Below are 12792 nucleotides of genomic sequence, written 5' to 3'. Positions count from 1 at the left end.
GTGCTTGTGGAAGTCATAAGTGATTTTCTGAAAATTTCAATGAAAATATCGGGTCCGTTTTCGCCCGTTTTCGGTACCCGGCGCTATTCACCTTCACGTATTTTAGAGCTCCGTAGGCCGCCATTTTGCCATAAAAAACAAAAATCAGTTATATATATATTTTTAGTAATAATATAACGTTTAGTTTTTGAAACTTTGGGATCTGGTTCGACCGGTAATGCTACATTTGGGCGGAGAATGAGCGTTCGGCGTTCCGTAGTTATTTTAGCGGGGAAAAAAAAAATTAAAAATGCGCCAAGTTTTTTTTCGGCACACCTTGTGCATGACACGAGGGTTCTTTTTTTAATTTTGTTGTCACCCAAATTTTTCAGCTGTGTTTCGTCCGACAGGTTGAGTTTAATGAGTCCTAATTTGGTCGAGATCCTATTTCGTTTCGGCATTCTCTTCGACGACGTGGTGAGAAGTGGGACCTCGACTATCTACGCTTAATTCGTCGGGGCAAAGCTCGTGGATTTAATTCGCTTTAAGCGAATACCTGTTTAATGTACCTTTCAAGCCCATCCTTACCGGCTCGAAATTAAGGAACGAGCCGCTTGATGCGGGGCTACCGATAATGAGGTCGGTGGATGCTTCAAAATAATTATGCGGTTAATAACCTGCGCCAGACATACGAAGTGACGGTAAAGATAATCATTCTCGTTTATTAAAAAAATAAAAATAAAATAGCCCACTATACGCTTTTTACTCCGTTCACCCCCAAGCTGACAGCGCGGTGGGAATTACGTGCTTGCCGGACCGGTCACCTGCCTTCCTTTCGTCACCTAACTCCACTCTCTGCTCGTGGATATGGGCGGGAGCGGAACACGGGGTGAAAGACAGACGTACAACTGATCCAACGAGCACGTAGTAGCCTCCACCGCGCTCTCAGCTTAGAGGAGAACGGAGTGCGTGGACATAAAATACAAACACCGAGCAAGAAGAACGACGCGCGAGAGGATCGCTTCTACAAGACCAGAGCCCCCTGAACGGCGCCCCCAGCACGCTCGGAGGCGCTTCCCTGCCTCCCCGCCGACGCTCGCGGCCCTGGAATAATTTCCTGTCAGAGCCGTCCACTCTCATTTGAATCACAAGGCGCCCGGTGGGCTTCTCTCCAGGTCTCGGATGCGCTGCGGGGCAAGCTGCCGTGACGGCGGCTTGTCCTTCCCCTCAACTTCGCTGCGGACCATCTCCATTCGTTGCCTTTTCCTTCGCTCTCTCCCTCGCGCCCGATTTTTGAGACCGCATACAACGCGCGGAGCGTTACCCAAATCGGGTTGGCTTGTCATCGGTTTCCAGATTTTGTGATCCCATTTTTTTTTTATCTTACTGTATTCTTCCGCAGTCTCAATGTTTACCATCATGTAGTTTTTTATTTGCTTTTTCGTCTTGTTTTCCTCTTTTTGTCTCCCTCTATTGAGGAAGTGCTCTACACCCCACCGCGCTTGTTTGTTTGTTTTTTTGTTTTTTTTCAGAACATGTTTTTGTTGTTTCTAGCGCGGTTGCTGGATTGAATTCCAATTGACGAGCTCTCTAACTCGCTTCTACCGTGTGTGTTTTCTTTTTTTAACAAGAGTATTTAACGTGCACGCCCCTGGCAGCGTGGGGAATAAATAGATTTAAAGATTTCCAGCTTGCGTGACTTCCCTTTGACTGTCAATCATTCCAACGTAGTTTTTGTTTCTTTTTTGTGACTGTCTCTGATGATATTATGGCACAGTTTCCCCACGGACGCGTTGAAATTAGTGGTGTTCGATATTCACACTGATTTTCAGTTTAGCTACGTCTATAAATGCCATTGCATGATGTCTGAACTTAATTGTGGCATAATCTAAACATAACGATAATAATCTGCGGAGAAGGAGAACAAAGGACAAACTCAAATCTTCAAACACAGCTATGTTAGTCTTGTCCAGCTCGCTTCCACCTTTACATTAATTGCATTATCAGCTCAATCTAACTTAGGACTGACATCGAAATGATGCGAGATGACTGTGGCTTATGAAACTGCATTGTAATGGGCTATACGTCGTTTATTTGCATCTGTGTGTAAGGAAACTCTTGGGTAAAGTCGGGGTGAGTGGCGTCAGATTATTTTAGTGAATAATACACTTGTTCCACGGGCACACTTACAGGGGTCATGAAACGCTTTTTCAACTTCTTCCTCTTCAAATTTAATCCTCAACTCAAAAGCGAAATGAGAAATCACGTGGTCGTGACGTGCTTGTGGTGCACTGGGTTCTTTCCGTGCTTTTCAATCACAGCATGAAACTTGTCATTCGCAAGTGATAAAAGTGCCGTCACGGCACTCATTGGCCACGAACGCGAATCCAAATGTTCGTCGATGGATTCATTGTTGACGAGTGCATACATCCAAGTGACGCAGTGCTCGTGTCCAATGCAGTAATAACTCAAGTCCAGTGTACTAGAGTCTAGAATACAGGGTAGCATTTGAACTGATGGGGATCGGTGGCCGAGTGGGCTAGCGCACACCAGCTCGGAGCACGTAGACCGAAAGCTCGCGCTCCAGAACCCATGATCCTGGGCTCAGTGCCCATCCCTGCCCGTTTCGATCTGGATGAGCATCGTACCGGCGTGCGGTCGTGTATCACTACTGCGTGGTGCAAGTTAAAGTCTTCAGGCCAGCGGTTGTACTGCACTGGCTAAATTTCTCATCTGCAGCTAACACAATTATTTTTGAATTTATGTTGTGTTACTTATAATTGTGTTATTTAAAAATAACACAATTATTTTTGTTTGGACCGGCGAGACTCAACAATGGGAACTTGTGAGGCTGCGCGTGTAGACAACAATCGCAGCGCTGCGGTGGTTGTGGGCGTGCACGCGGTGCACGCGCACAACCACCGCCATACTGACCCTGCCGATGCGCCGGTGTCGATACCTGTCGCGATCTACACCCACTGATCTCTATTGTAGTCGGCTGGATCGCGGACCGAGGCCTCGGCAGATGGGGCCGAGTGTCCCCACCGGCGGCCATTGATTCACACCAGCCAATGCATGGGACTCTATGGAAAGAACGAGAAAAAGTGCCGTTTCCCCCGTTTCTAAGCTGTTGTCGGCACTGAAACCTTTTGGAAGCTTTTCAATAAGCCCATCAAATAGCTCACGTACAAACATTAAAACCTACAGTCCTCGCAGTTCTTATAAATAAATATTTTCTGGTCGAGAGTGACTCCGCTGTAGTGCAGCTCATTGAGGCGAGAGCTACCTAGAGTTACCGCGGAGTCGGTGGTGGTTTCGTTGAGTTGGGTTTAGCAGACGACAAGCTCAAAGGCTTTGCTACGCGGAATTCGCTCACTCCCGGAAAGCCGCTGTCGAGATGGAACTTATATCACCTTCTGGGCTTCCCCGAGGACGGTCTCATTGACGGCAAGTTCCTTTGTTTACTCCACTACGAGAGCAAGTTGCCAGCTCAGCCGTAGGTGCTCCGGTACGTTTGTTCTTTTTAATCGGCGTTCGAACGTTTGGCCGATACCGATTCGATCTCCAAAGACCCGACATAAGGATCGCAGCACACCATAAGATACTCGCCTCCAACCACAGCGTACATGCTTCAATATTCTTACTTTTGTGCGTTTCTCCCATAGACTCGCGTGTATTGAATGGTGTCAAGCAATGGCCGCCGGTGGCGATGCCGACGGGCTCCCGATCCGCGATCCAGCCTACTACAATTGGCGAAATTGGGTTGTGTGTGTGTTTATACAGCCTAGAACTTGGTCTGCCTCACAGGGGCGACGAGTCTCCCAGCTGTAGATGAGAAATTTAGCCAGTGCGGTACAGCCGCTAGCCTGGGGTCTTTAACGTGCATCACGCAGTAGTGATACACGACCGCACGCCGGTACGATGCTCATCCAGATCGAAACGGGCAGGGGTGGGGCTCGAACCCAGGATCCCTGGGTTCTGGAGCGCGAGCTTTCGCTCCACGTGCTCCGAGCTGGTGTGCGCTAGACCACTCGGCCACCGATCCCCCCCTACAATTGGCGACGTGCGCGACCGAAAGCGTCGCTGTGGTCGGCCTTCCACGATTGGCCCAAAAGCTGACTATGACGTCGGAAAGGGTATACCATCGACGGAAATAAGAGGAATGAAAGAACTTTAATTTCGACGGTGTTGGCAATGTTTCTTTGAGATCGCAATGATTTCAAGCTTCCACCATGTTATTTACAAACACCATCGAAATTGTTGTTCGCAAGGTAATGACGTCACAAGGGGGAACCATAGGAGGGCGCCACCAAAACATCTCGCCGCTAATAGAGAACAGTGTCTACACCACGCGCCTCACGCGAGCCGCTCCGGTCTCAACACTGCCCCTTGTTCTAGTACACTCTAACTGAAGTGTATTAGGGAATGCGTACGTTTCGGCAGCGCAGCGTCTAGATGGCGTTCTACCGTACTCTATGGAACACAGTTTTGAAACGAAGATCTAGATGGCGCTTGAAACGACGGGAGGCGGACTGAGGTAAGTGAGGAAGGTTGGGGGAAGGGGGCGGGGGGGGAGGAGGGGGGGGGGAGGAAAATGGGGAGTTTTACAACTGAGGTAATCTAGTTATGTTGGCTTTGGGGTCTGCGGATGTACCGCAGGGAAAAGGCTGAGAAGTTTCGAAGGAAAGGAGGTACGAAATAGTGCGCTATATTTTTCAAATGTTCGTAGCGAAAAGTGGGCTCTTTACTTTCTACTAACCTTCTTTTTGCCCACTAAGCGACATGCGATCGGTAAAATCCCAATATGAAATAATTTATTCCATCCCCAAATCCATTGCATGGCCCCTTTAACTGCAGTTTTTTTTTTTTTTTACCACAGATACCACACTATATTTCCGGACATCATTCCGCGGCTATGCAGTCAATGCTATGAGAGCACGTGCGCTTGAGCATCTTGGGCGCCCGTGAAAACTGTGCGCGCGCACTCTTCACTTCTTGTGAAAAAGCTGTCCTAGGCAACTGTGGTGACGCATAACAGCAGTTAAAGGTGACATAACAGCGGTCAAGGGTGTCTGCGTAACATGACTACTAGACTGCACGCTGAACTTTTTTTACTGCGTTCTAAACAATCTGTCAGTAACCTTACTTTTGTTTTAGTACATAGTCTGGTGGGCAATAGTCGCTAAAATAGCAGCTCGCCTAAATAAAATGGATTAGCGGTTTGGGCTCATATGAGGGTGTTAATTAATGGTATTCAAATTAAAACTGGCCGTCGCTGAGAGAGATGTGAAATGTAGGTACCTCACGTTGCCTTACTTTACGTTTCGAACCAACAAAGGGCAGACATTGTGCCTTGAAAGAATGGCATTATTGGCTCTTGTAGGTTTCATAATAAATGGACTTACCAGTTTTGCTTCAATTCGCGTCGTTCCAATCCCGTACCATGCACGTGTCTTAATTCACGCAGGCATTATTTGTGTGTGTGTGTGTGTCTCTGTGTGTGTGTGTTTGTGGGTGTTTGTTTGTTTGTAAACGGTGTGTACATTATTGGTGTCATTTTCCTTTTCTTTATATATTTCTACTTCTACCGTGTAAAGGTCTGACAGTATAAACGAAATAAATACCTTTTTTTTTTGCACCATGGGGATCTTTTATTCAGTCGAAATCTTAAATTTAGGTTCCAACTGATTTTCGATTTTTGGTACTGGGATGTCTTTATCCGCACGTGACTTGGCCATAATTATAGCTTGGTGACGTCGATCGGCGATAACCCTCGCATCAATCGCCTTTACAGACATGGACCTTTGCCTCCTGCTGTCGGAGGGTGAGGTGTGTGCTCCCGCCGACCTGACTCTTCCACTTGAAGACAAGATGATGCTCCGAGCCACAGCGCAGCCCGAGACGGAGAAGATGGTCCGGTTCTTGTGGTCTATAGGCAGCGAGGAGGTCTACGCCACTTACGACGGACACATACTGCTGGGCCTCGATCATCCGGGAACGTGAGTTTAGATAGCGCTTTTTTTAATACAACTGAAACCCCCTCTATAAGGATGGGTAAAGACATCTTTCGAAGAATCCCGCCTGCTATCTTGGGACAACTTTGGCGGCGCCACCGTCGATGCGGGAGCGCGAAAGAGAAAACAAAGGAAAATGATAATGTTTGCGCGGTGGAGGAGTAGGGAAGACTAATGCCTACCCTCAGAGCACAGTGAACGCCATGTTCGGTTTCACTTGAAGTCTGACGGCAGCCCACGCTACATTTCGATGAAGCCAGTCTAGCGGCTCCGAAAGTATATCACTCGTTGTCTATCCCAGTTTGCCTATCGTCGGCAAAACCAATCACACACGCAAACAAAAAAGCAAACAAAAAAGTTGTGGCTCCAATCCACGTTGTGAAGGTGGGTGGCCAGCGAAGCTGTGGTATCACCTGCAAAGATTGCTCACTACACGTAGACCCTTTTGTTGGCTAACGCCACCAGGCGGTGTTCCAGTCTTTGACGTCCCAGAGAACTTCCGGTTCATAAAAAGAATGAACAAGGACCACCCTAACACCGCTGCTTGAAATGTCGATGACGTTTAACCACCAATTGTCAATGAAACGTTTAACCACCAATTCTCCAGGTGAACGCCAAAAGAACGAAGAAGCGCGAGATCTGTTAAAAATTTTCTAATATTCTTGTAAACCAACTTGCCTCCTCCGAGACTTTGAATCGTCCAGCCGAAGGCCGTCGTTAAATCTCCAACTTCGTTGTACGTGCTGTATGTTATGCTTTCTAGCACCGGTGACATAAGCAAGCTCGACAGGTGCGTACAGACGGAGCGACCGGAAGTCGCTTGGGAACAAGGAGGCAGTTCACGCTCGTAAACACCAAAATGGTCTATACCGAATGAGTGACGAAAGAAAAGTGAATGCACTGTACCAATACTTTTTATATATGAAACGCTAGAAACGTCACCTTCCACGTCAAAAGTTTACGTCGCCGCGGCAGCTTGTGCAGCAGTAATCTTTACCGTGAAACGTATGCGGTGAGCGCTACGTGCTTCGCATTCTTATCAGGAGCACCTTATAATCAGTTATATTGTTCGGATGCTTGTTTTGTGCTTGATCTTTATCGAAACGAACGCTGTGCTGTATGTTGTAGGCGTGATATGCATTTTTCGCTCCAATCGCTGAGCATTTTTCTTTTTGTGAGGACGACGACAGTAGGAAATTCCAGAAATCCGACCTGCGTTCACATACAGCTTCGCTGTAAAAAAAATGCTCGTGATCGTGTCTAATCTAATTAAGCGCAAAGAGTTCGCCATGACGTTGCGACTTTAGTAAACACCAACAGTGTTTACATAAAGCCAGCTTTGTTCAAACCAGGTGTGGGCACTTCCCGTGCGCAGAAACGAAATACGGGAACAGTGAAGCGTTTGCACATGCTCAGTACCGACAGCAGCCCCACCGAAGTGGCGTGATGTCAGTGAGTTGAGTTGGTCTATACTCTATAGGAATGCCGACTTCTAAATTGGTCCTTATAGCAATGAAAATGACTCGCGTTTGCAGTGGTTCTAGAGACAGCGTGTTTCTTGCGGGTCCCGGCGACCATTATTATTTTCTAAACGCGTGAGAACGGTGTCACGTGGGAGTTCCGGAGAGACAAGATGGCGTCTTGGTAGCTGACTTAGCCGTGGCACCGCCATGTTGTTCGGCCAAGGGCCGCACGGGGCGAGTATGCACTCCGTGACAGTTGCCACAAACACCCGGCATCAACACGCGTTTTCTCGAATGAATCGTACTTGTTGGTGTGTTGCACTACATTTTAGCGTCGAAATTGCCGTCTAAATGTGGAGATTCCGCGACAATCGTAAGTAAATTGAATTAAACTGTGAAAAAAAAAAATTCCGAGAAATTTGCTGTTGTCTGTGCTATGCGTAGTGCCCTCTGTACTTGTTGCTACTTGCACGAAGAAACGCTTCAATGGGCTTCAGCATGCAGCCGCATTAGAGCGACCCCGAATGCAATTTCCAAATTGGTTCCAGAAATAGTGTTCATCACTTCCTATTTGTTTCCTTCTGCCCCGTTTTTGTGTCTTTACACGCCATGTTATCCAGAGCATGTTCGCGGCTATATTCCAGTACATTCTTGAACATGCCGGGATTTTTTACTCCCTTCAAAATAATGTTTCTAAAAAAAAAAAAAATTCGGACAGGGTGATTAAGATGTAAGAGGTTCGCGTAATTTACCTTCGTCACGGCGAGGATTTTCTAAACCCTAAAGCGTGACAACGACATTTTGTTTTAAGGCAAATAAATAGCACACAAAGCGGCAGCCCTGTTGCGGAGTCGATTATCCAGGAAGGGATGAACTTCTTGAAAGATTATTTTATCTTTCGCTGGCGACTTCTTTTTCTTTTCTTTTTTTTCCCCACGGTTTCTAGAAAGTCTTTTCTACGCTTCCATCGACACAGCCCACTGATGCTTCCGACAAGAGCTTACCCTGTACCCGTGTCGGCGTAAGAACGAGACACGAACCCGAAAATTCCCTCGCTAATTATTGAACTTTGCAACCATCCTGAAAAATAAAAATAAAAAAAGAAACGGGACAAGAAACAGGATCCTCTGCCAAGCCAGATAAGCTTTCCCAACATTTGTTTTAAAGTTTTTGTCTTTTTACTCGTTTTTCGCAATCTCTCGCTCCAGACGTAGGAGCTCCTTCCCCTGCCAACTTGCTCCAGACTTATATATCTTGCAGCTTAATGCAAATCTGTGTATCTGGGAGATCCGTTGCTCCGATGAGTGTACTAGCCCTCGCAATATTTAGCTCCAGCGAGGAACATTTTTCTTTGTTACCGCCATCGTTTTGTTTTGCATATTATTGTTGTATTCCTTTTTTCCCCCACCGAGCATGTTTTTACGAAATATTATCGGTATAAAAGAAATATCAAGAGTTCACGAACGCCTTTCCAGATTAAGAGTAGTATAACTGCGACGTATCAATTAATGAATCAATGAGCCAATACACCAATTGATCAGTCAATATTTTATTTGCACAAAAGAAAAGGGGGAACGCAGGCGACGCGCACAGCTACCAGATGGGTCTATAACCCGTATGCAAAGGCACCTACTAGCCAATCCTCTGAGCACACAAATAAATACGAGTAAGTGAAGGATGAAGATACTTATAGCGGTTGACAGGTTTCAGCGTTCGCTCTGCTAAAGGGGAAAGAGGTACAAAGAGCTTCCCCTGAATACTCTGCCTGTTACTGACTATAGGTAGTTGTTACTTTTCGCGTCCCCAGTGGGACCGTAGGGCTTTTGTGCGCACTCTTCCGCTGTGCACCGCGGCTCCCACGGGAGTATAAGCACGCTTATTACGAAGTTTCAGATGATCTTATCGTTATCGGGTATCGTTATCGAACGTATCGCAACAATCTGCAATACACAAGTGCATTCTTAGGGAAGATGACAAATTTCGGGAGAGTTCTTTTGCACGCCTTGGCCTAGAACAGTGGAAGCTGCCAAACTCTTGCGCTACGAACCAACTGCGCGTGTTCGCACGCGTCATACTTGGGTGAATTACTTCGTAAATGTAGTTTAATTACAATTACAACTACTGCGCTCAAAAAGTAGTTAATTACAATTAGAATCCCCACTGCCTGACAAGCAATTCATTACAATTACTAATTATTTTTAGAAAGTAATGCAATTACTTCACAATTACTCCTTTGAGAGCTACCCGACTTAATGACGCTGATATAAGATCATTTTTGGTCACACTAAAATGCAACTTTCAATTCTTTTCCTCGCCGTTCAGGAATCAGTATACAGCGTTTCACAGTCGCCACATTTTCGGCCTCTGCTTCACCGCTTTTAATTGTATGATAGGGTGTGGAGTTCTGAGTAGGACATGACTCACACCAGCCCGTTGCTTATCAATTTGCAGATTCATCATTTCGAGATAAGAACACATCGTGCAGGCGCTTTTCATATAAGGCAGATTCTGGACTCCTCTGCATGTGCTTTGACATTTGCTAATGGGGTATCCACACGAAGGAGAAATCCGCTCCTTTCCTCCGCGGAGCGCGCATCACCTGAGACATACGTCATCCCTTTTGGCACCTCCCGGCGCCGTTCTCGTCCTTGGCGGAGACGCGGAGGCTTCGTGCTGTCAGCACGAAAGCTGCTCAGGTGCACGCGGCGGAGCCGGGGACGGTGTTTCCCGTGTTGTTGACGTCACGACATCCGTCCGCGGAGTTCTCCTTCGTGTGATGATGATGATGTAATCTTTTATTTGAATATGAAAGTGGATACCCCTTAACTACACAGTCGAAAACCCACAACGTGCAGAAGAGCATTAAGGCAGACGCCCAGCGCATTTTGTCCAGTCAACAACTCCATAGAACCGAGGTTGAGCATGACAAAATCATACAAAAGTAGCTGTAATTGTAATTCAAGACTTGGCAATTACGGACGCTAAAATTAAACTGCAATTACAACTACTTTCGCTCAGAAGTAATGAATTAGAATTACAAATTACTCGAAAAGTAATTGAATTACTACTTAAATATGGCACGCGTCATGCGTTGACGCTATGTTGAGTCACCCCACGCGACGCTGTCTCGCCTCAGTCTGTGCGTTCTCCCTGTTTTTCTTTTCGTCCACTTTCTTTTTTTTTTGTGTGTAACACAATTATATATATGCTGCAATTCCGTGTTCTACTCGCTGATCCACAGCCTCCTTCCGAATTTCCTCGATTTTTTGTGCCGACTTCCGCCGCTTGGCATCGGGCGCTCGCGCGTACGCAGAACGCTTCTCGAAAAAGGTCCATTTGATTTCGATACAGATCGATCAAATTGTCATATCCAAAATTGCGTTCTATAATAAACGCGGCAGACGCCAACTGCAGTCTCAGCGTTCCTGCACGCGACGCCGTGTCAGCGTCGCCACGTCCTGTTTTTTAAGCCTTTTCATGGTTTTGTTTTCAAACATTTGAAAGCTTAATTTTTTTTATTTATTTATTTTTTTTTTTTAATTGTGTATTGCGGTTGGTGGAGCTCTCGACGCAGCTGTTTGGCAGCCGGCCAACTTTCTCCAACTATCTTCGACCTTGCACGCTTCGCTCACTTTTTTTTAAGGCTAAACGAGAGTGAGCTTCAGTAAGAACGCACTTCATTAAAAAGGACGATGTGGCGACGTTTCGAAAAGACGCGGCGGCCCGTGCCAGGAAGGTGGATACTGAACTTGAGCCTCATCATAATTAAAAAAAAAAAAAAAACATCAGGCAAAGGAAACACCACCGTCTCATATTATTGATTGTGTACCAGGTCGCCTGCATTTTGACTCTTATTTCAGAACTTAAGCGTCGGCTGCGTTCCCTATGAAATGCAATTCTGCTTATGACAGTTTGATCGATACATCAAGATGCAGCTGCATATTTTTTTTTTAAATTAACAATGAGTGTGTGCATAATGTCTTCTAAACGCCAACTTTCTTCGATGTTGATCCTTCTTGTAAGTTGAGGCGAAGTACAAAAAAGGACTATCAGAAACAGGCAAAGACACAAAACGCAAATCTCTCGGCGACCCTTTCTTGTCGTACTCCCCGTTCGAACAAGTGTGCCACGAGATTAAGCCCGGGGCTCCGCAGTGCGTCTAATTTCCCCGCCCTCGCGTCCCTGCCACCGGGGTCCGTGCTCTTGATGGATTGCCACTCCGGTCCCGGGGCGGAACCCCGAAGACACCACACGCGAGTCCAACAAAGGAACTTCGCCGCGAGGAGTAACAGGCCGCGTCTCTCTTTTTCCGCGTGACGTGATTGGTCCGGGACATGGAACTCACGAACTGAACCCTGCGAAGTTGGCCCTCGCCGTTTGCAGGCAGCACTATATATCATGTTTTTATTTTACCCCTCATGAGGAGTAGTCCACCCCAATACTCCGTTAGGTGCTGAGCTGACTGCAATTGTGAAAGCTACGAGCTCGTTAAACTAGTCACGCGTCAGACTTTTGTCACGTGATCATGCTGTCGCGCATACCTTCGCGCAGAAAGCGGAGTTGATGTGAGGGAGTGGCTGATTGGTCCGCTCACTTCTCACCACACTGTCAGTTGAGGGGTGAACATCGCGGTGCAGTCCGAATGCCGTATTTACTGGATTCTGGTTCACCAACGCTAACAACAACTGAATTCTGGAATGTTGCTTATGTCAAAGAAAAAAAAAAAGCCTGTGTGTTTGTTTCGCTGCATAGCCTGCCGAGCTCCAGTATTTCAATTAAACACACATGCACGCGCGCACACACTCAAACACGCACACACATACGCACACACACACGCACACTTGCAAGCAGGCATGCACGCTCAGAGATAGTCAAACAGAGTAGAAGAAAGAAAATGATAAACGCCTCGTACTCGGCTAAAAGGTTTGTCTCTTTAACGCCTCACGTATACCCTCTTTCCAGCGTCGTCAACAGCTCATCGTATAGGAAGTAGGAGGCACGAGCGGGGAATAACGCTGGGACAGCGTCAGATTCTCAGTGCCTAAACGGGGGTCGCTTGTCTGCGAGCTTTTCAGGAACATATTTTCTTCCTGCACCTTTTTTTTTTTTATTTTTGTGCTGATATGCCGCGTCATTTTTAAACACGGATCACCAACTGGAAAGTCACGTTACGCTATGCTAAATCTCTCTAATAAAAAAAACTTTACTAATAGACAAAAAAAAATACGTAAAAAAGTGCTTTTAACACAGCTTTTTTTTCTGTGTTTTAGCTTACTTTAAAGTGCAGACGCCTCTGCAAAGTTCCGAGCGCCAGCTCAGCTGGGCGCGCATTCTTG

At 46.5% G+C, this 12792-nt stretch overlaps 1 protein-coding gene across 1 annotated transcript in view; it reads left to right on the top strand.

Annotated features, from left to right (window-relative positions):
* LOC8040786 overlaps positions 1-12792 on the top strand; it is a 741318-nt gene that overhangs the window by 672141 nt on the left and 56385 nt on the right. The window contains exon 11 of the mRNA XM_042294075.1: positions 5774-5978. Within this exon, the coding sequence (XP_042150009.1) occupies positions 5774-5978 (205 nt within the window). The remainder of the gene's footprint in view (positions 1-5773; positions 5979-12792) is intronic.

The sequence above is a fragment of the Ixodes scapularis genome, unplaced genomic scaffold (assembly GCF_016920785.2).
Source record: "Ixodes scapularis isolate PalLabHiFi unplaced genomic scaffold, ASM1692078v2 PGA_scaffold5__190_contigs__length_132052651, whole genome shotgun sequence".
Classification (NCBI taxonomy): domain Eukaryota; kingdom Metazoa; phylum Arthropoda; class Arachnida; order Ixodida; family Ixodidae; genus Ixodes; species Ixodes scapularis.
Note: the sequence above shows the minus strand (reverse complement) of the source record. Positions and strands in the feature narration are given on the sequence as shown.